Source organism: Fusarium keratoplasticum, chromosome 10 (genome assembly GCF_025433545.1).
Source record: "Fusarium keratoplasticum isolate Fu6.1 chromosome 10, whole genome shotgun sequence".
NCBI classification, from domain to species: domain Eukaryota; kingdom Fungi; phylum Ascomycota; class Sordariomycetes; order Hypocreales; family Nectriaceae; genus Fusarium; species Fusarium keratoplasticum.
In genome coordinates this window covers 135,568-159,374 of record NC_070538.1, presented here as the reverse complement: position 1 = coordinate 159,374, position 23,807 = coordinate 135,568, and the positions used below count along the sequence as shown (strand labels likewise).

The window sequence follows — 23,807 nt, the reverse complement described above, 5'->3', positions numbered from 1 at the left end:
CCGGCCGATACAGCGGTGGCGCAAGGTCGGGGGGACGTACGGTCGGCTGGGTCCGTATCGGTCGGGTTTCCCCTATCGCTCTATTTACAGACCCCGACCCATACGCCATCACGTATCGGCCGTTGATCCGCTAAGCCAATTGCAATTTGTATCGGCCGCTGCTCCTGTCGGCCTGCCATCGCTATCATATCGGCCAAACCCGCATCGGTCGCTGTGTGCACCGACCCTCAGATTCTGCTGTAAAGACCTTCGCGTATAATTTTCTAACTGATAGACCTATTTCATTCTAAAAATAATGACCTGCTAGCATTGTAACCTGCTGGCATAGTAGTCTGCTGTCATTGTAACCTGCTGGCATGGTAACTGGCTGGAACTTTCTAGAAATAATGACCTGCTAGCATAGTAACCTGCTGGCATTGTAACCTGCTGGCATTGTAATCTGCTAGTATTGTAGTCTGCTGTCATTGTAGCTTACTGGCATGGTAACTCGCTGTCAGCCTGCCATCGCTATAATATCGGCCAAACCCACATCGGTCGCCGTGTGCACCGACTCTCTGATTCTGCTGCAACGAACCCCTTACACTAGTTTGTTAGTATACAGGTTGTCATGGAATCATGTGATCGAGTGCCGATATGATCGTGCAACGCGCTGTTGCACTGATTATTTCTTCTAGTCAGGGACAGACCGGTCTTGTTTTCCTTCTTGTTTACCTTCGTGCCAAGTCTTGTGTCTTGGACCCAATCACTCTAATCATTTGATGCTTGATTGGATGTTTTTTCTTATAAGTTTGTAAATATGGGTTTTTTTTGGGGGGGAATTTCCTTTCTATATGAATTTCTAAGTAATAAACCTTATCAAAGTCCTCCAAGTTTCAGGCTAAGTCTCCTTTTTTTTTCTTTTTTTTTTTTTTTTTTAATATTTTCTTTACCCATTATGTGATTGTAGCTGAAATCTGGTTTGTAGATCCACAACGTCATGCCTCACAAACCCATTGGGTTTTCTAGTCTTTCTTTCTCTTCTTTTTTATCGGTTCGATGACAAACATCGAATCCTCAGTCTCGCTTGCGCTCTCGCAACTATCACTGCTGATCTCCACTATCAGCCTGCTTTCGTGACATAGGCTTGCTGCCACATCCCTATCATATTGTCTCAATATATCCTGTTGTAAAACTTCGTCTTGTCTCCTCAAGAGCTCATGTGGTGATATCTGGTCTATCTCTTCGTCCTCGCTTTCGCGTAAATCACATTCCTGAGTCATCCGAATGTCTTCACCACTCGTAGCCACAGGAAATGCTGAAATAAAGTCGATTGCATCTAACGTGGCTCCGCTTTGTTCTTGAATCCTGAAAAATGCATGGAAAATGGATTTTCGAACGAAAAGTGAAGTAATATCCATGTCTCTCGTTATCGGGAGTGTGAAATGAGACATTGTGAGGAACTGTCGATCTCGCTCGTAGGCTTCGGAGTATTGAGGTCCACACCGGTGAGAAAGTGGCTCACCAATACCCCTGGTCGTGAATTGTGGTTCAAAGACCTTTGGTTCTCTTTTGCGTGCTGTTCGGAAAACTTGTACAACAGAAGATATGAGATCATCCAAAGCAGATTGGTCGTACTCATACTCTGATTCTGGCCGGCCTAAAAGGAGTGCTTTGAGCGCCAACTCACGATCAGGGTCTTCCGATGCTAAACGAGTGATTTCGGGAGATCTAAATCCGAGAAGTTGTGCTTCGATTGCCAATCGAGACCAAGCTCTCGGGTCAGGAGTACCTTCACCAGGGTTGTTTTCTCTATTTTCCAGGAGAGGATTCTTACCAGTTAGCTGTACCCAATTCTGCATAATGAAGAGATACAGCCTTTTTAATTTTTCAGGGAACATTGCATCTGCCCCCGGAAAGTTCCTTGATGGGAAAGCACTGCGTGCAATTATCTGGACCGTACAGGAAGACTGCTCCTGGCCCAAGATGAGCCGTTTCAGCATACCCGCGCAGGGCTGAAGATATTTAGCGTCTTTCTGCAAAGTATAGATCGAGGGGATCAAAGAGTTAATTCTCTTTAGCCGGTTCAAAAGTTTCATCCTCTCTGACATATCCGTGAGGCTCTTGAACGCCAATTTGTTGGTGATAACTCGAGTCACGTGCTCCATGTCACGCTGTGATACACCCGGAGCTCGTAGTTGCAGTTCCCTCACGGATTCGGGATCTACGTGTCGCAATGCTGATCTTGACCCCATGATTTCAATCCAGATATCAAGGATGAACCTGAAATATCGATTTATTTCCTGAAAATGGATCAGTTAGTATACATAGTCAAGCGGGGCGCTTCAGGTACCTCGTCGCATCTGGCTGCCATTATCTTATGCCATACGCCGATCATTAGGTCTTCACGCATAGCAGGTATGCAGTGGATCAACTCTAAAAAGGGGGCTGCCAGTGACTTGTGGTCAAGTAATCTTTTCAAGATACCTGCCTTGCTTCTACTGAGTCTCGCCCACCATTTTTTCTCCACGGTCGTTTTAAAGCGATTCTGCACAATTTCTGCGCAGATATGTCCGTCAGAGAAATTTCCCTCACTCATAGACTCCTCGCTGATCTTGTTGAGAGCTTTCTGGTCGGTGTCTTCGCGCGCGATGTTAATCTCCTCTCTTCTAGGGAAAGGTATTTTGCTCTCACCTGCGAAGAGCTCGAGAGTCCACCAATGAAAGAGACCTTCAGTTTCCATAAGCGCCTTGACACGACTTCTTCCTTGATCGCATCGCACGTAGGTATTTGGAGGAAGGTGAAGTATTGGCGGCTCTCCCTCTCTCAGTAGACTCTCCGACGTCAAGTGGGAACGCACCAAGGCCTTCTGCAACACATCTTGAGCGATACTACCGGTGATAAGATTTTGGGGATCGTATCGGTTGCATCCCTCCAGCTCGAAAATTTGCTTGAGTCGAGCAACCTTGGCGGTATTAATGTTGTAGTTACAGGAGGAGTAGTCAGGCGCGAAAACAAGCGCGTCGATTGCAACTCTAACAACGCCCTGATAAGTCATACTGTGTTTGAACAAACGACGACGGAGTTTGTCTAGGGATAGGAAGAGAAAGAGAAGGGATTGAAATTGTTGCCCTTAGAGAGTGTGCAGTCCAAAGCGATCTCGAACGGCTGAGAGAATCTCCATGCGGCTGAGTTTCTGCTATTAGGTCGAGTTAATGTAGTGCAGCAGCTCTTCGCTCATTGTGCGACCGCGCAGTACTTCCAAGACCAAAGCCGCACCCTGGTTTGTCCCAAGATTACAAAAGTACCTCAGGGATGTGTCATTCAGAACGATTTCGGCACCCCCTGTATACCCGCAACTTCCCGAGGGGGGCATAAACCCCCGAGTATCCACTCACACGATATCGGGAAACAGTCATCACCCGAGGTGGACTACATTTCTCGAACGTCAGCTAGCATCAAAGCGTTGATACATAACTGGTGGGTCTTGCTATTCAAAAAGGTGTCTTTAGTTTGACAAGGGAGTTCCAAAACCCGTCACCGCCCAGGACAGGGCTCAAGGGAAACCAAAATGGAAGTCAAGCGCTTCATTGGAAAGGGAGTTCTAAGCCCCTACAAGCATACAGTGCCGACCACCTCCAGAGGCCGCCCAGCTTTCTACGTAAAATCTTTGAGCACGGTCCTTGTCGTGGCTAATGTGGCTTACTACCGTGCACAGCAGGACTGTGAGGATCCACTCCACCTCCTCCGAATTCCGGTCGGAGTCAGGTCCTGTCATTGAGCATGGCCGCTTACGGCCGTAGAAAGCATTGACACCCGCCATCTTCCATCCCACACAACGCGTCCAGAATATGCGACTTCGGACCCAACATGGCTCCATGACTCGCTGATGCTGACTATGAAATGCCTGACGCGAGGATTATACAGTACAGCACATGTAGGAATAGGCCGTCAGTCAAGTGAAACATGGCTCCTGTTACTGCGATGGTTTCCGTCATGCACGAGAGCGTGAGTTCCTGTGCGACTAAATGTCATATGTAATTTGACAATATCATCATATTTTCGCTATTTCCGTACCAGAAAACCCCAATAACACGACTCTTCCTGACCGACAGCCTACGACAACCGTGCTTCCCGAAACAGCTGCTTGTCCACCACGACATTCGGTAGGTAGCCAGAACAAGTCCGTTCCTGTCGTCGTCACCCAGGTCCCGTCCCGCAAGCCGAGCGTTGAGACCTCCGAAGGCCGCGATGACATGGGAGGCTCTGCGGAAGATTCTAAGTCGCCAGTCAAAGTAAAAACGCCAATATCTGTGACAATGCCACGCTCGTCGGGCGTGAAGGAAAGAACGTGTGCGTAGGCGTCCAGCGAAATGACGGCCTTGCATATTCCGGTCTCCGTGTTCCAAATCCGCACCGTCTCGTCAGAAGAGCCCGATGCCACCTTCGTCGAGTCGGGCGAGAACGCCACTGAGTTGACATTGTCGCTATGGCCCTCTAGTACTCGCTCGCAATCGCCGGTCTCCGCGTTCCAGATCCGTACCGTCTCATCATCCGAGGCCGATGCCACCATCGTCGAGTCGGGCGAGAATACTACCGAGTTGACCAACATACTATGGCCCTCCAGCACTTGATCGCACTTCCCCGTCTTTGCGTTCCAGACCCGTACCGTCTTGTCGTAAGAGGCCGATGCCACCATCGTCGAGTCCGGCGAGAATACCACCGAGCTGACCCAGGAGCTATGGCCCTCCAGCACCTGTTCGCACTTCCCCGTCTTTGCGTTCCAGACCCGTACCGTCTTGTCAGAAGAGGCCGATGCCACCTTCGTCGAGTCGGACGAGAACGCCACTAAGTTGACCCAGTCGCTATGGCCCTCCAGCACTTGATCGCACTTCCCCGTCTTTGCGTTCCAGACCCGTACCGTCTCGTCAGAAGAGGCCGATGCCACCTTCATCGAGTCAGGCGAGAACGCCACTGAGTTGACATTATCGCTATGGCCCTCCAGCATTTGATCGCAGTTCCCCGTCTTTGCGTTCCAGACCCGTACCGTCTCGTCGTCCGAGGCTGATGCCACTATCGTCGAGTCGGGCGAAAATACTACCGAGTTGACCAATATACTATGGCCCTCCAGTACTCGCTCGCAATCGCCGGTCTCCGCGTTCCAGATCCGTACCGTCTCGTCATCCGAGGCCGATGCCACCATCGTCGAGTCGGGCGAGAATACTACCGAGTTGACATTATCGCTATGGCCCTCCAGCACTTGATCGCACTTCCCCGTCTTTGCGTTCCATACCCGTACCGTCTTATCGTAAGAGGCCGATGCCACCATCGTCGAGTCCGGCGAGAATACCACCGACCTGACCCAGTCGCTATGGCCCTCCAGCACCTGTTCGCACTTCCCCGTCTTTGCGTTCCAAATCCGTACCGTCTTATCGTAAGAGGCCGATGCCACCATCGACGAGTCGTGCGAGAACACCACCGAGCTGACCGGCCAGCTATGGCCCTCTAGCACCTGTTCGCACTTCCCCAACTTTGCGTTCCAGATCCGTACCGTCTTGTCGTAAGAGGCCGATGCCACCATCGTCGAGTCGTGCGAGAACACCACCGACCTGACTTCGCCACTATGGCCCTCCAACGTCAACAGGCATGCATCCCAGTCCTCTTTGACTCGCGGCCTAATAGTTAACCATCCTGGAACAGAATTCTCGAATGACATTCTGATGAGGCTCCTCTTTGGCGCGAAAACCAGGGCAGAAGAATATATCTGCAACGGTGCGTCATTAATCACAGAGAAATTTGCCTGGAGAAACCGAATTGCATCAGCCAAAAAATTCGAGAGGCTTGAATCTCCTCGGTTCTAATAAGAGTCAGCAGTGGTCAGACTTCACGGTGTGCGACACTTACCTCTAGCGAATCCACTAACGACCTGAGTGAGTCGAGACCTTCTCTAACTCGGCCCATCAAGCTCAGCGCCTCCAGCCAATGAAGAAAGTGTGTAGTCAAGAAATCATAGATCTCGTGGCTATCATTCGACTCAAAATCAATCTTTGTCTGATGATGTACCCAGTAAAGACAGGCATACTGAAGCTGTGGAGGTATGTATTTCTCGAGTTGTAGAGCGTCCACCGCAGATTGACGCATACCTGGGAAAGACAGGCCGCAAACGTTCTCACGCAAAGCGCCATGCATAACATGCAAACAGTGTTTTGCCAGGTTTCGGTGAACGAGTTTCTCATCCACCCAAAACTCGAGCGTCTCTTTGTTCTCTGGATTGACGAGATAATCCCGGAATGACAAATGTAGCAGTCGCACCGGCGAGTCGAGAGTCCCTGGAACCTCCAGAACAGAATGTAACATCTTTAGCCTAGTCGTCACCTTATCGATATGGATATCGAGAAGTAGCGCGAGAGCGCGCATGGATAAGGGGCTAGCCAGCGTGACGATAGTGCCGACGATGAGACGGAAGCTCTCGATGACGTCATGTCTCTCACGTCCTGACCTATTGATGACTTGTTGCTCCAGAACTGGTGAGTAGGTCATGTCAAGCTTTGAGGCATGGCTATTACCCGTGAGATTCAGTACCCTCTGCAGAAGCTCATCAGGGTTGCCAAGACTTGAGTCATTGATGAAGCGGCAGAGAGTCGCGGCAAAAATAAAGAGAGGCGTCGCTGCCATGGTGAGCTTCCTGAGGTTGGTTTCCCCAGGCCAATGCATTGGCAGTTTCAGCTCTTCTTCTGTCAAGTTATTAAAGTTTTTGCGAATTTTGGCGAATTCATGGCGAAGAAAGACAGATATGTCGTGCTCAATGATCGATTGTGGGATCTTATGTAGTACCAGGTCTTGATAGGTGCCGTCGATAGAACGAAAACCAAGACGTACGGGAAGTTCGGGTCGACTGGTAACAAGCACTCGAACTCGTAAGGGACCCATAGAGCGTGCATTGGAAAAAAGCTCAAGAAGTAGCTTAATGTCAACATCACTCTCACACTCGTCCAACGCATCGACGACAATAACGACCGACGATCGGGTCGATGGCGTTGCCGCTGCTTTTGACATTGGTTCTCGAACGAGCTTTTCAAACTGCTCCCTCACGGCCTTGTCAACGATTGCTGCATCGGAATCGGTTACTTTCTTGATGAACGGCGCAACCTCCGGAATATTGAAGGCCAGCTGGCGGGCCAGGGTAGACACAAATTTGGCCAAGTTCCCTCGGTCAGTCTCTCCTCTCTTGAAGAAGAAACTAGCACCGAGGTCACCTTGCTTGGACCGAGACCGAGCGACAGTGCGTGAGATGGTCGACTTTCCAGTTCCCGCCATGCCGTTCAGCCAGTATATTGTCTTTGAGTTGGGGTCAGCAATCCATCGAGATACATCTTCGAGCAGATCAACTCGAGTGTTTGGCAAGCATGTCCGGTTGTGTTCTTCGGCATGGGAGTCGAACGAGGCCCCTTCTGCGATAGGCAGCCTGTCGAGAGCGATCCTGTGGTCGACGTTCTGAATGATTGCGCTAGATTAAATTAACATCAGCTCACGCATCACCTCACAGACCATATCACTCACGTCTGATCAACATTCAGTGCCAACGAAATGTTATCTCTGCAGCGCGCAAGATGATGTATGGTTCCCTCAATATCTTTGCTTTCGAATGGCCATTTGAATGCGCGTATACCGAAGCGGCTCATCGCCTTCTGACGCTTGGAAGGTTCGAGCGCCTGCGCGAGTTTTTCCAGTGTCGAATAGCCATCTTTGATTGCGGAGCCCAACTGTCGAGACGCTTCCAGCTCCTGTCCACGAGGCCCTTCGACGAGATTTCGGACCTGCTCTGCGGTGGTCTTAAAGTCCGCAACTTCGTTGCGAAGCCGTTCGATATCGGCTTTGGCGTTCTTCACCTCTTGGAAGTACTGGAGGCAAAGGGAGAACACTTTGGCAGACAAATCAACCACAGCGATGACGCTGGATGCGACGCCGAGCACTTCCGCCATTAGGTCCGGCTATCGCAGTCGCTTTCAGGTGCTTTTAACGACAAAAGTGGCCTAACCCTCGTGCGGGGTTGACGAGGCTCAGTCTTACCAACACACGCTCTTCACGTGACGCAAGCCATCATCAGTGGGCTGCGCTGCAGAAGCCGCAGCAAGCAGTCACATGATGGTCAGATGAAAAGCCAGAAAACCTCAATTCAAAGGATACAAAAGGGGGTAAATGGAAGGAGTCACGGTGAGAAATGTTCTGTATGATTTTGAATGTTTTCAGACAAGACTAAAAGCGGGTGTGGGAATGAAGATGGACCACCCACTTCAGGGACGAGAACTTTGTGGGCAATGGAACCTTGTCTTGATTCAGCCAGCTAATCATCCTAATAAGGAATAGTGTGTTTCCTTTATCGATAGCTTATCGATACCGCCCATCACAATGAAGGCGATGGCGGGACAGGTGGGGCTGCCCTTTTTTTAAACCTTCTTTTGAGTCTTCCTTTGACAAGCCCTTCAAAGGCCAAGCACCCATGTAATTCACATAGAAGGTTCTAGCTACCCATAAACACAACGTGGTGACACGTATCCTCAAGTGCTGCCATCTCATTCCCGTTCCACCGTTCCCATCCACCACTCGGCATTCTGGATGCCTCAAAGTTGCCACCATGAATAGCCAGCTATTTGACTTGACACAGTGGGATCAAGATGATCTCAACTTTAGCACCCCTCATCTGTCAAGCATTGGCAGCCCGACTGCAAGCCCCGCTAACCTAACCCCGTCCCGTAGCTACCCCAGACCCGGATTGCCACTGCTTCAGTTAGCCGATTGGGATTCCGACGTCGCCTACGACGAGTCTCCTCCTACCTGTATTCACTATTCCATCGAGTGGAAGCTGCAGCTGCGTAAGGGAAGGCTCACCAAACTCACAGATGATACGGAACGAGATCTTGTCCTGGCGCCCGGCGCATTTTGGGACAGGACTCTCGAGTCCAAGGTAGAGGAGCTTTTAAGAAAGAAAACCCCGCAAGGTAAATGCTACCTGCCAGAGGAAACGAACGTTATTGTGTCCGTCACCGACCGCAGCGAACGGGATCTCACGAAGCGATTCGACGACTTCAACATTGATTGGCGACTGGTGGAAGGCCAACTGAGCGATTGGGGCCATCTGTTTCGGATGGGTAAAAAGCTGAGGATTGACATGTCCTTCATTTGTAAAGAAGAGACCCAGCAAGGCTCCGCGACGGTGCTACAGGGTAACCGAGGCAGCGCAACATCCCGGCAGCTGGCTGAACGGGATCAGCTGCTGGAGACGCAAGAGGCAGAGGGTCGGCCTCGCGTCTGGAATGACGTGTACAATCTCATGCGATGTAAAAAGGACTCATGTCCAGGCAGCTACTGCTTCATCGGCGAGCAGAGAAGACATATTGTGCTAAACACAAACATTTTGACCAAGATGGTGCAGTACGCCGAAGAAGGCAACGTGCTGGAAACCCACAGAGATGTCCCAGCCTACATCCTTGACATGATCTATGAGAAGGACACGGAGGACTCTGAACGGAGGCAGAAACGGAAGGCGCCCAGTTTGGAGAGCGATCGCCCAATCAAGATCGTGAATATCTTGCCCTCGCCCTACGGTCAGCCAAATGCAGAAGGGTGCACTCCGCCGGCGTCAAGCTTTCCGCATGTTTCGCCTTCTGCATTTCACTTAACAGATCTGGTCATTCTAACACCAATTGACAAATCTATAGACATTTACACTGAATGGAACTGTGACCAGGTCGATGACGAAAACTGGAAAGATGGCTTTCGCAGGGCGGGAAGCATCACGAAACATGACTGTCTCGATTTAAGACACGTATACCAGGACCAGGATGTCGCGTACTACGTCGACAAGGGTGTGAAGCCTGGCATTGCTAGATCGTGGGTGCAGGGCATCAAGGCTTGGGCCGACGAGCAGTGATGGAGTACAGTGTATGTACTACGGTAGACCGTGTGCAATCTTCTTCGGTAGTGATCAATTCATGGCATTTGCTCTTCGTATTCGTCAATCGCAACTCCGGCGTGATGAAAGTGGCCCCTGGCACTTGCCTTGCGTCGTCCCACAGCGTCCACGCATGCCTGCAAGAATGCCCTGAAGTCCTTCTTGAAAAGCTCCGACAGTTCGGGTCCGGGATTCTTGATGAAGTTCTTCAGCTCTGCCAAGAACTCCTCGATCGGGTTAAAGTCCGGCGAGTACGGGGGCAAGTAGACGAGTTCCACACCAGCGTTAGTACACATCTGCTCAATCTCTTCGGACCGATGGAAGGATGCGTTATCCATGACGAGAACAGACTTTGGCTGTGGCCATTGTCCGCAGCCGCGTAGCAGCTGCTCGATGAAGTCTTTGAACATGGCGGCATCAGTAGACCCAGGATAGACACGCGCCAGCTCGATACCGTCCTGTGTATAAGCGGCAAGGATCTGATACCTTTGCTCGCGGTTGAATCTGCTAACCTCAATGGGCGTGACTCCGCTTGGAGCCCATCCCTTATCTCGACGGCCGGTTCGTCGGTCGGCGCCCGACTCGTCTATGAAGATCATCTGGAACGATTTATATTTGGAGATCTTATAAAGGTACAGGTTTCGTAGTTCCGTATTACGCTGCTGTGCGACACGATGGGTGCCCTTCCGGGTCCACCCCGCAGACTTCAGCAGCTGGGTGATGCTGGACAAGGATACTTCGACCTCGAATTGATCACGGAGAAACGCTCTCATCTCGCTTCGGTACATAGTCGGCTTCTTTGTAAGTTCCTCGAGCAAGGCATCTTGCATTCGAGCTGTTGTCTCTTTGCGACCGATATGGTTTGGAGGCGCCTTCGTCGACCTGAAGAGCTTGTACCGCGCTCGGGCTTTTCGAACGGTTCGGGGGTCGCAGGGGATGGCCTGGGCTATATGTTTAGTCGATTCATTACGTCGAATCATCGCTTGAAGCTTTTCATGGTCAGCATCAGAGAGTCGGGGAGCCGTCTTAGGCCAGAAGTCAGGGCTTATTCTGGACGCGTTATGGGGAATAAAGATATCAGATGTCAGTGTGTTTTCCACGGCCGTAAGCGGCTATGCTTAATGGCACGTGACAGCACTAAGCATCTTTGGCAAGGTGGGGTAGATTACCACAGTTTTGTCACAACCAAAACGCACTGTCGAGAAGCCACACCAGCCACGCTGAGGTCCGTGCTCAAAGACTTTACGAAGAAAGCTGGGCGGCCTCTGGAGGTGGTCGGCACTGTATCTGCTAAGATCTGCTAAGTGGATATGCGGATGTTTCCAGTGTGTGTGTGTACCTAGAGGAGGTGCGGCTCGAGTTTCACTGCATTTTTAAACGCACCAAAGGGAACCAGAAGACCGTGGTTGGTTCGACCAGAAAGTGTGTGTGGAGGTTGGTCAGCCCACCGTCATGGCGGATCTAGTGGGGGCCGAGATCGTGGTGGAGCAAGACACCCCCTTTTCGACGCCAAAGCGATCGAGTCGCGTGGTGAGGCCCACGAGCAAAGTCCGAGACACGGCGCGACAACTTGAAGACACCGCGAAAGAAACGAAAAAGAGCACCCGATACGCGACGCGAACGGCACCGGCTGAAGAGCAGATCGACCGACCGGCAGAAGTTCGAAAGAGCAGCAGCAGTGGCAGCAGCAGCAACGATGGAAGGGCAATGCTTCAGAAGGCCTTGGACCTCCTGGGCGAGTCGCGTAGGGAGACCAAATGGCTGAAGGAAGCGCTGAAGGAACAGATGGAAATGACCAGGGAACTCAAGGAAATTGTTAAGAGGCAGGAAGAGACGGTGCAGGAGATGGGCAGACAGCTGGTTGAGATCAAGCAGCAGATGACCGAGGAGCTACAGCAAGCCCGCGAGCAGCTCGAAGCCATCGCGACGAACGCGACAGATGGACCCCAACGATCATACGCCGACATCACGCGATCGACACCATTTCCTCAGCACAACAGTCCCAGGATCTCGGTCCCAACCGCTTCACCGAATCCCATGGACGTGCTTTACTGCACGGTCGACGTATCGAGAACAGAAGAAGGAGAGGACGACAGGCCCTCGGCCGGAACGATCCGGTCAATGGTGGAAAGTGGAGTGCGCTCCGAGCTAGACAACCCTTCGTGGCGATGTCGGGCGGTCACCAAGGACCCCAAGAACCCGCATCGCATCAGGATCACCTGTAGGGACGATGGCGAGCATGAAGTTGTGAAGCGGATAGCGGAAGTGAAGCTGCCTCGAGGAGCACGTATCATGCGAGACGATCTCTACCCCATCAAGGTGGACAACGTCAATCGCACCGCCGTGCTAGACGAGATGGACGAAGTCCGATCAGGGGCCGCTGAAGCCTTTAGCCAAGAGAACGACACCCAGGTTGCAAAGATAGCGTGGCTCAGCAGAAGAGACACTCCCAAGGCGTACGGTTCAATGGTTGTTTACCTCAAAAGACGCTCGGAAGCAAGACGGTTCATCGATGAAGGGTTCATCTTTGCCGGAGGAGAATCCGGAACCACCAAGACGTTTGAACGCCGGGACCGCCCAAAACAGTGCTATAATTGCCAACAGATCACGGACCACAAAGCCTATCAGTGCGACAGACCACAAGTTTGCGGCAGATGTGCCAAAGAAGGCCATCACCACAGCGGATGCATGGAAACGATCCCGAAATGCGTCCCGTGCGGAGGCCCCCACGAATCGTTTAGCAGAAATTGCCGGAAGCTTTACCCATCCCAGCATGAGTAGAACTTTCCAACTGTTCCAACTGAATGTAAGGAAACAAGGCGTGGTACACGATAGTTTGATGAACGACAAGAAAATCGAGGACGCAACGGTATTGGCCATCCAGGAACCCCAAGCGCGGAGAATCCAGGGCAGGCTCTTGACGACCCCCATGGGGCATCACAAATGGATCAAAATGGTACCGACGGCTGAAAGAGAAGGTAGATGGGCAATTCGGAGCATGCTTTGGGTGAACAAGGATGTGGAAGCGGAGCAGGTGCCGATAGAGTCCCCGGACATGACAGCAGCGATCGTACGGCTGCCGGATCGGCTGGTCCTGGCAGTATCGGTCTATGTACCGGGAGGAGATGTCCAGGCTCTGCGAGACACGTGTATCAACCTCCGCAAAACCATCACGGACGTTAGATGGGAATCAGGGAGGGCGGTGGATGTGGTCATTGCCGGCGACTTTAATCGCCACGACCAACTATGGGGCGGAGACGAGGTATCAATGGAGAGACAGGGTGAGGCGGATCCAATCATCGATTTGATGAACGACTTTATGCTCAGGAGCCTCCTCCGACGAGGCACGAAAACATGGCAAAGCGGAGACTACGAAACAACCATTGACCTTATTTTGGCCTCTGAGGAGCTCGCAGACACCGTCATCAAATGCACGATACACGACACAGAGCATGGATCGGATCATCGCTCGATCAACACGGCGTTCGACGTCTCGGTCCCCACGCCGAAGCAGCAAGAAAGACTTCTGCTTAAGAACGCGCCCTGGAAGAAGATAAATGATAGGATCACGGACAGACTGGGAAGCAGTCCAGCGGGAAACACCGTGCAGCAGAAAACAGACAGGTTGATGTCGGCAGTCTTGGAGGCTGTCCAGGCGCTGACACCCAGAGCCAAGCCATCGCCACACGCAAAGAGGTGGTGGACCGACGATCTCACACAATTGCGACATGTGTACACATACTGGAGGAACCGAGCCCGGACCGCAAGACGCGCAGGAACGAGCACTTCCGACCTGGAAAGTACGGTAAAGGGGGCGGCAAAGCAATATCACGACGCCATACGACAACGGAAGAATTCTCACTGGAACGAGTTTCTAGCGGACAACGACAACATCTGGAAGGCAGCCAAGTACCTAAAGTCCGGCGACGATACGGCGTTCGGAAAAGTCCCGCAGCTAGTGAAAGCAGACGGGACAACAACGACCAACCACAAGGAGCAGGCCGAAGAGCTACTAGCCAAATTCTTCCCGCCATTGCCAGACAACATTGAAGACGAAGGTCCGAGGCAACAGAGAGCTCCAGTAGTGATGCCTACATTCACCTTGGAGGAGGTGGAACGACAACTGTTCGCGACTAAGTCATGGAAGGCGCCAGGAGAAGACGGACTACCAGCGATTGTCTGGAAGCAGGTCTGGCCGTCAGTAAAACACGACGTCCTCACCATCTTTCAAGCATCACTTGAGGAAGGCGTGATACCGGACCAGTGGAGGCATGCCCGGATAATCCCACTCAAGAAACCAGGCAAAGATGATTACACGATCGCGAAAGCGTGGAGACCAATCTCGCTTCTCGCCACGCTCGGTAAAGTGTTGGAGTCGGTGGTCGCCGAGAGAATCTCCCACGCTGTAGAAACTCACGGGCTTCTTCCGACCAACCACTTCGGCGCGCGGAAGCAGCGATCGGCAGAGCAAGCCCTCGTACTTCTACAAGAACACATTTTCTCGGCATGGCGCTCGCGCCATGTCGTGAGCCTTATCAATTTCGATGTGAAAGGTGCGTACAACGGCGTGTGCAAAGAGAGGCTGCTGCAGCGGATGAAGGCGAGAGGGACCCCGGAAGGCCTCCTGCGCTGGGTCGATGCCTTCTGCTCAGAGCGAACCGCAACCATTATGGTCAACGGCCAAAGCTCCGAGAGCCGGCTGCTGCCACAGGCGGGGCTTCCGCAAGGATCACCCCTATCGCCGATCTTATTTCTGTTCTTCAACGCGGATTTAGTCCAGACCCAAATCGACAGGAACGGCGGCGCCATCGCATTCGTCGACGACTACACCGCGTGGGTGTCAGGACCGACAGCCCAGAGCAACCGAACAAAGATACAAGCAATCATCGATAAGGCTTGCGACTGGGAGAAGCGAAGCGGTGCGACCTTTGAGGCGGAAAAGACGGCGATTATACATTTCACTAGGTATACTGGCAGGGTAGACGTGGAGCCGTTTACCATCAAGGGTGAGGAAGTTCGGCCAAAGGAACAGGTCAAGGTCCTTGGGGTCATCATGGACTCGCGGCTCCACTACAAGCAGCACATTGCAAGAGCAGCGACCAAAGGCCTAGAGGTGGCAATGGAGCTGAAACGACTCAAAGGGCTGGCTCCCTCTGCAACGAGACAACTCTTCACGGCCATGGTAGCCCCCAAAGTGGACTACGCCTCCAACGTCTGGATGCACGCATGCAAGACGAGACCGGCAGCTGCCATCCAGCGAGTGCAAAGACTAGGAGCACAAGCAATCATAGGGTCCTTCACAAGCGTGGCGACAGGAGTAGCGGAAGCGGAAGCCTACATAGCGACCATCTACGAACGGTTCTGGAGAAGAGCGAGCAAGCTTTGGGTAGATCTACATACTTTGCCACGGACCAACCCACTCCGTAGCCTCCCACGGGGAATCAAGGCGTTCAAGCGGTTCATCTCCCCACTCAGGCGTATTGCGGACGTTTGCAAGGAAATACCAAAGGGCACCATGGAAGTGATTCAGCCATACACTCTAGCACCCTGGGAGGCACGCATGCAAGCTACACTGAGCGACAGGGGGGAGGAAGAAGAAGACAAGGTCAAGGACTTGGCTCAGGCCCGATGGGCAGTCAGAATGGCGACCAGTAGTTCTGCAAGGAACGGACTGGTCGGCATGGGAGGAACTGTCCGGCTTCCGCTCTCCATGGCAAAAGCGGGCAAAATCGTCGAAACCTTTTCAGTCACGCTGGGTACGAGGGAAGAACACAACCCCTACACAGCTGAGCTGGCAGCTATCGCTCACGGCCTCAAATGGCTGCCGGAGATGAGGTATCGAGTCGTTGTCATCCTGACAAGCAACAAATCCGCGGCGCAGGCCATACGCAATCCCCGTCAACAATCCGGACAAGGGCATATCCGGGACATATACAACTCCATGGAGGCGCTTCAGAGAGACAAGAACAGGGTCAACATAGTCTGGTTACCCTCGCGCGCTGGACTCAAAGTCCAGAGAATAGCCAAGACATCAGCCCGCCAAGCAACGGAGCCATACGCCACGCCACAACGAACATCAGTGAAAGCAATGTCCACCATTCTGAACCAAACAAGGGCAGAGCTCCGAAGCGAACGAAGACTACCAGAAGGGGTGGGTAGACACTCCAGAAGGGTTGATTCAGCCCTGCCTGGAAGACACACTCGCCTACTATATGACCAGCTGTCATGGAAGGAAGCCAGCGTGCTGGCACAGCTAAGGACCGGAATGGCCCGGCTCAACGGTTATCTGTATCAGATTCGAGCTGCGCCGACAGATGAGTGCCCGTGCGGACGGGCAAAAGAAACGGTAGAGCATTTTCTCTTCCGCTGCGTGAACTGGACGACACACCGCAAAGAGATGCTTCAATGTACGGACACAAAGCGCGGCAATATCTCCTTCTTTCTGGGAGGGAAAGCAATATCAGATAGACAGAAGTGGACACCTAACATGAACGCTGTACGAGCGACAATCAGATTCGCAATCGCTACGGGTCGCCTTGATCATAGGTGATCTACCTAAGTTCTACTAACCCGCCAGTCTACCAATACTAACTATAAACCCCTCGTACAATCAAAAGCAGGCACTGCTTCAGCCGCCGAAAATAGGAAACTGAACACTTGGAGGAATTGGGCTTCAAGTTGACTTGCTACTAACCTTCACGAGGACCAAGAAGAAGAGCGATGACTAGTCCAAAAGAACAAGACGGGATCCACAGGGGCTTGGCGAGATCAAGGCAAGAACTAGAGTTGTGTATGTATTTTTTAGCTTCAGAGCCCTTTGGGCATGGCCTACCGGGCGTAATAGACTTGTGTGTGTATTCAAAAAGGTGTCTTTAGTTTGACAAGGGAGTTCTAAAACCCGTCATCGCCCAGGACAGGGTTCAAGGGAAACCAAAATGGAAGTCAAGCGCTTCATTGGAAAGGGAGTTCTAAGCCACTACAAGCATATCTGCTAATTACGTTGCGCTTTAATATCAAGGGAACGTAAACGTAACGTTGCTGCAAAACACGACCTGGGAGAAGACCTCCTGCATGCTTCACATATACGGGGCAAAGCGCCTTCGCCTTGATGAAAAGTTCCTTGTCATCTGCAGGATGTAGAGTAAGGGGCAACGGGTTGGAACAACCGTGGAAGTTTTCTGAAGACGTGGCCATCCGACGACAGCCAATGTTGTCAAGTCAATCAAGGTAACATTCCTCTTTTGAGGTGAGAGAAATATCCCAAAGCCCCTGTCGATGCCTAAGGCTCTGGCTTGTAGTGTTAAACTGCTATTTGTATACCGCATCCTCACAATTTACTGAGTCTGGGGCTTTTCTACCCCACCGAGCTCGGGTATGCCCAATAGCAAGGCTGAGTTTTACACTTGCTGTTTGGACATTAAGTTTCTAGAAGAAACTCACAATTACAATGTCTCTTGTCAATGGACATGATATGTATCAATTTTCGGAGATTGAAACACAACTTGCTGGGGGCTCTTAGAACAAGGGAGTAAAAGACACGCTGGATCATAATTGAACTCTTCATAAGTCGTCTTCTGCTGGAAAATGACGCCTTCCAAACGTGACATTCCGTGGAGCAATACATATGGCATCATACTGAGACAACTCTTGTTCAGCGATCGTGCGGGGCGCATGCTGGGGATAAAACTCAACGCCCTGCTTGAAATGGGTTTTCAAGTCCCGGATGAACTCCGAGATCGATTCTCGACGGCATCTGTGTTCCTTCCAGCTACCTCCATTCAAACCGCCTTCAATGAACTCGAAGACTCTCATCTCTGGGCTTTGAACAAGTGGACGAATGATATCTAGGGTGGGAGTGGGAATAGCACTCGGCTCCTGCGTCATGGAAGTTCGTACGGGTGCTGTCTGAAGAAGTGATTGCTGCTGCTGATTCGATGGTTGTCGTTGTATCACCAGTTGCTCTGTTGCCGGCTGTATCGTCGGTTTCAACCGCGCTAAGAACTTGCGAGTAGGTCTGCGGGTTTTCCTCCTTTTGGTCGTTAATGCTTGTCGTGTCGATTTTTGACGCGTTGTCAGTTGCTGCATTCTTCTCCCGTGTCGACCTGTATGGCCCGATCGATGCGGGCTATGCCGGTCTGGCATTGGCTGGTCGCTAGGTTCGACGCTAGTAGGTGGTACTTGCGAATACATCGACTCGTTTTCTGATGAGGGTGTTGACTCAGTTTCTGGTGGGAGCATGGGTTCATCTTCCGGTTCAGCAGGTGTTGTGTTTGCATCGTGGTTTTCTTCGATCCCCCAGAACGCATGAAACACGGATTTCCGAACGAAGAGTGACGTGATATCCATTGATTCTGGTGTTGGACACGAGAACTTGGTGAGGTCAAAGCTCCATCGATCACTTGCGTATGCGCCAGAGTATTGACGGCCGCAACGCCGAGTGATCGGCTCACCAATTCCAGTCGTTGTGAATGCTGCCTCAACCCCATCAGAGGTTCTACTCCTTGCCCTACCAAACTCTGAGACTATAGATTTCACCATGCCTTGCAGCTCTGAAGTGTTATATTCGAATGTGGATGCAGGCCGGGCATCGTACAAAGCTCGTAACGCGACTTGTTCATCTGGGTTTTCCGATGCTAGGCGAGCGATCTCGTCTGAGTGAAACCCGAGATAATGGGCCTCTTTTGCCAACCGATACCAACTTCCCGGGAGACGAACACAACTCTCAGGCGGCGTTTCGCCATCTTCTAGGCGAGGCCACTGGCCTGTCAATTCAACCAAGTCTCGCATGATTAAAAGGTATAGGCACTTCATCTTTTCAAAGAAGAGAGAGTCAGGACCCATAGGCGTCTTGGGTGAGAACGCGTCAAAGGCTAGCACTTGGGCCGTGTAAGGGAGCTTATTCTTTCCATGTGTGAGCCGTCTCAAAGTATCTGTGCAAAGCCGAAGGTATTTAAAATCCTTTTGTAGGGTGTGGATTGAGGGGATAAGATACTTCATACGTCTCAGTCGGCCAATTAGCTCTTTCCTCTTTGTCTCGTCCGTAAGTCTCTTGAACGCGTCTCCGTTCATGACGAGTGAAGCAAGGTGATGGAAATCCAGCTGTGAGACGCCAGGAACGCGCAGTTGAAACTCCCTTACGTCTTCAGGGTCTACATAGCTCAGTGCCTCGTTCGAACCCATGAGACTGACCCAAGATTCGAAAGTGAATTCCATGTATCGAACGACTTCCTAACAAATGATCAGTGAATAACTCCATATCTTAGAGGCAAACATACCTCGTCACACTTGGCACCGATGATTTTGTTCCATGGACCAATCTCAAACCCTTCACGCAGGCCAGGAATATTAAGCATCAGTTTCAAAAGGGGAGGCGCTAAAGCGTCATGTTTGAGCACCCGTTTCAAGATATCTGCTGCGCTCTTCGTAAGCCTTGCCCACCATCTCTTTTCCTCCGTAGGGTCTTTTGAGCGATGATAAATAATTCTTTCACATATATGCCCATGTGAGTGTTTGCCTTCATTTAAATAGTCTTCGGTGACGATGTCGAATGTCTTTGGGCTCAGATCTCAAGACTAAGTTAAATCTTGCAAATAGTTATAGCAGCAGGACACTCTTACCAATGTAAAGCTCAACCGTCCACCAAAGTCCAAAGCATGGTGTGTCTAAGAGAGCCTTAGCACGGCTCCTACCTTTAGCACATTTTATGTACTGAAATCGAGGGAGATAGAGCATTCGTGGTTCCCCCCTAGCTCGAAGGTCCTCTGACGTCAAATTTGACAGTCTCATTGCTTCTGACAACATCTCTTGGCTTATGTTGCCTACAATGAAGTTGGAAGGATCGCTTCGGTTACAGCCTTCGGTCTTGAAGATTCTCTTCAGCCGGGAGACCTTCGCAAGGTTGACGTTGTGATCGCAAGCTGTAAGATCAGGCGCGAAGACGAGATCCTCAATTGGAACTTTGACAATTCCCTGAAACTTCGCATTCTTATCGTTGATGACACCATTGGTGAGGGAGGCGAGGCGATCAGCTTGGGCTTGAGCGCTGAACATGGTCTTGGCGATTTTACGGAAGTACGAAGATTATGCAACAGTCTCTTCAAGGGGGACTTCAGATATCCATTGGCTGCGACCACAACTCCCAAAAGCACCGTGACTAATACATATAAACAATCACGAGAAAAATCTTGATTCCTCCTACAACAACGGTAAAAGTGCATCATGTTGAAAACCGAACCCCCAGGTCATTGGTGGTGTGGGCCGGCAAGGATACGAAACATGTAACTTTGGATTCAAGTGATGTTTCCGGCACCCTAGCTCCCACAAACGTCACTCACTATGTTCTATATCTCCCCGCTTTCGCCACGTCGAGGAGCGACTCACTAAACTATTCAACTTTCGTACTCATTGACAGATGAGAAAGATGTCAAAGCTGGACCGGCACACTGTACTAATTGACGACGACATTGCAGCGTTTGTAAGGCCAATTAGAAGTCGTCAGCCGACCAGTGGAGAGACACCGGGAACTCTACCAGCTGAAAAAAATGGAACGCTGCATCAAACCCACAAAGCTCAGGGTACTCGTGCGAAGATTCCAATCAAGAGAACAAACACCGACGACCGCGCACCGGTCTTAGTCCCAGTTTTAGCTGGGTCTCCATGGAAACACTATACCAAAAGATACTTAGTGAAGTATTGGTGTCTGTTTGCTGTATCGACCAGTAACAAAGGTGACGAAAATCTCCATATGATCCGTTCTGCACCGGCCTTGAACGACGAAAAACTACAGATCATCCGTCAAATTTGTCACCCAAACATCGTCGAAATCAATGAAATTTACTCGCAAGACGATGGAAATCATTATTTTGTCTCTGACATGATAGAAACATCCTTGCTACACCTTTGTCGAGCCCCGGAGTATCCATCAGAGCCACAACTTAGTTCTATACTGTTTCAGGTAGAGATCCTTGCTTCGAATTAATCTTGCCTCGCTAAGTTAATTAATAGGTATTATCTGGGGCAGAATACCTCATGGGAAAAGGCCTTGTACACGAGACAATCTCCTGTGATGGCATCTTGGTCAATCTCGCTGGCGAGGTCAAGATCAGTAACGTCGAAGAATGCCAGCCGAGAGGCAATATAAAACTATTCCTGGACTCTTTTTGCAGGCTTTCTATGATGCTAATGGACAAAGAAAGAGGTCCAACGGCCAAGATTGGTCTATCACATTTGAATCGATGGTCTTCCGTAGCTGTAGACATGCTCACCTTGGTCGACTCTGGGCCAAGCTTGGAAGAGCTGGCTATTCATGAGTTCTGGAAAAGGGGAAGGAAGGGAGATTTGAAATGGCTTGTCTATTTTACTTTGATTACTGCGTATCATGGTCGATCTTAAATAAATCAGCAGGAAAATATTCATCAAAAGAACTGAGATTACTGGAGAGTTCCAACACTGTCCCACATTGGTCTTTCTTTTCCTTTTCCCCCTTTTATCGACTACTTAATTCCTTATTGAAGTGTCAAGACTACGGTGATAACCGTTAATCTTTTCATGTTCAACCCCTAGTCAACATTCCGAAGCGGGAGCTCCGATATGGAACCAGTTGTTGATCTTTTCAGCTTATTTATACTAACGGCCAGAAGCCAAATGGCCTTAGAGAACAAGCCTCGAGCGGCAAAAATGAGTGATAGCCCCTACTTCGTCAGTCCTATATTATTCAAAGATCCTAGAACTCACAAGTATCCAACTAAGTCGTAACTCAAGTAGTCCGATCGACAGAGAGCTTGTAAGTAAGCCTAGTAGGTCGAGAACTAGGTGTAAGAGAAGCTTGTGTTTAGTTTCCTCTTTCCTGAGTCCTTTCATAGTTAGAGACCACTGTAGTATCTTCCAAAGCCAATAAAGGGCCGTGAAGCCCAGGGCCAGATATTTCAGATCAAGCAAAATGGCGATAACCACACATAGGCTGTGGAGGAACCACGCAAACACCATGGCCCAAAACCAAAAGGCTGGCATACCAGGCCCTGAAGTGCCAGCTAGGAACAAATCCTGTTGTGGACTTAGCCTTGGGCGTCTTGAATATATATGTGACGTACCTCCTTGGCTGTTGCCAGCACAATATTAGCCATAGGGAATAAGAGACGCCAGTACCTCTGGTGTGAGGATATGATGATTTTAACAAAGAAAAATGTTTCCCCTCCAAAGGTAGCAGCACAAGCTGTGCTACCAATGAAACGGAATGTATTCGGGTTCCGTCTCCGCCACGCTGTATGGGAAGCCTCAGGCGAGGAGTTCCCTGTCCAAAGGTGGATCAAAACTAAAAAGTTGGAAGAAATGCTCAAACTAAAGATAATTATGACGCAGTTGAATTGGGTAGCCGTCAGAGTCATGACAGGCAATGCGGATGGGTCGGCTGAGGCAAGTCTAATAGACAACATAGGGGCGAGTCGAGTAGTGATGTAAAGAACAGCAGAGACCTCGGCTTTGGCGCATTTGGAGCGAAGCGTATGAGGTCCTGCCTTTCGTCATATGAGTAGGGAACGGCCGTATTTATAGTGGTAGCGGGAATCAAACGTCTGACCCGCTGATGACCTAGGCCGAGCCGCAAAACACCACATGAGAAGTGGCTAAGCCGAACACCCCTGCCAACAAAGATCAGTTGTGGTTGGTTACTTGCGGGAGCCCTTTCCCGGAGGAGTGGTTCCGCGTGTGTGAGCTTAAGAAAGAGGCTTGCATGCTGCGTTGCCTTCTAATAGTTCCGTCTCCAGACTGGAACGAGCCAGCGATCATCCGGTGTAAGCCACTAGGGCTCTTTTCTTCCTGACTTCCAGACATTACAAGACCCCAAAAGCTATCAATACCAGCTTATAATGAGATAATAACAAAGTTTAGTCTTTTATAAAGCCCAAAGTTCCCTATGACTATAATTTAGGACATTGACGTGGAGAAGCAGCTCACTCAGGGTTTCCGACGCGCCTATTTGGCTCGGTAAGGGTGTCTATGAGTTTAGTGCGCGTTCTCTACTTTGTTGTTGCGATGGCCCAGCGGTCATCGCTATTCTTGACACTGCAAGTAAGAGTCAAGTTAAGGTGTTAGACCGGCCGACGCATAGAAATGGAATCTTGGTGTGCCCCGTTGCCTCTATTACATAAAACTATAATCGTGAACTGTTATTTCCTTGAAAGAAATTCTCGAAACAGAGCGTGAATACACATAGTCCTCCCGCCAATCGACCATAACAATCTAGAACACAACATCATATAAAGTATTGAGGCACTTTGTAAATTGATGAGTTAACATCTGCCGTTCAAATTCAATAGAAATTTTCTAATCTAATATGTCTGTACTAAGCTAGTTGGTCTTTAGATCTGCCACAGAGTTTAGTTATTAGGTAGTTGCTTCCAGACAGATCTTGACTCACTCTCAACAAACCGGCTGTACTCAGGAGTTTGAGCGAGTATCCCGTCATGCCGCAATCCATCTAGCAGCTCATAAACCTTTTCGGGCCACATCTTTGAGGGTCTTCCTTCAATATACATAAGTAGGGATGAAAAAATGTCGTTGTTCATCTTTGCCGACAGCCATGAAGTTGGACTGAATGTAAGCGCCCAGGTTATGACGGTATCTGGGCTCGAGTTTCGGATTCGTTCGCATCTAGCTTCATAGGCCTTCCGAATTCTTGGCCCAAGGTTGCCAGGTTGCGGTAAGGCCTCGAAGCCCCCAAAAATACTCCTAATGCTTCGCTGGAAAATTGCAGGTGAAGCGGGCTTTTGCTTCGATATCACTTTCGATGTCATCTCTGCTACTTTGAATCGTAGCCCTTTGCCTGCTTCCCATGCTCGTTTTGACGCCGCCTTAGAATAGAGGCTCACTCCAACCCCCTCAA

The 23,807-nt window shown here is 50.5% G+C and overlaps 3 protein-coding genes across 3 annotated transcripts; 2 read left to right on the top strand and 1 right to left on the bottom strand.

Annotated features, from left to right (window-relative positions):
- Positions 1-2,272: 2,272 nt before the first annotated feature.
- Positions 2,273-7,958, bottom strand: NCS57_01190700 (uncharacterized protein; the record flags this gene model as incomplete). Its single annotated transcript, XM_053061601.1, has 6 exons — positions 2,273-2,279; positions 2,493-2,616; positions 2,671-3,022; positions 4,097-5,833; positions 5,881-7,483; positions 7,537-7,958. The coding sequence occupies 6 exons, from the start codon at positions 7,956-7,958 to the stop codon at positions 2,273-2,275; spliced, it is 4,245 nt and encodes a 1,414-aa protein (XP_052908129.1).
- Positions 7,959-8,611: 653 nt separating this feature from the next.
- NCS57_01190600 (uncharacterized protein) lies at positions 8,612-9,907 on the top strand (the record flags this gene model as incomplete). The annotated part of the gene is made up of 1 exon (XM_053061600.1): positions 8,612-9,907. The coding sequence occupies one exon, from the start codon at positions 8,612-8,614 to the stop codon at positions 9,905-9,907; it is 1,296 nt and encodes a 431-aa protein (XP_052908128.1).
- A 1,473-nt stretch (positions 9,908-11,380) lies between these two features.
- Positions 11,381-16,656, top strand: NCS57_01190500 (uncharacterized protein; the record flags this gene model as incomplete). The annotated part of the gene is made up of 3 exons (XM_053061599.1): positions 11,381-12,486; positions 12,533-16,252; positions 16,632-16,656. The coding sequence occupies 3 exons, from the start codon at positions 11,381-11,383 to the stop codon at positions 16,654-16,656; spliced, it is 4,851 nt and encodes a 1,616-aa protein (XP_052908127.1).
- Positions 16,657-23,807: the final 7,151 nt, after the last annotated feature.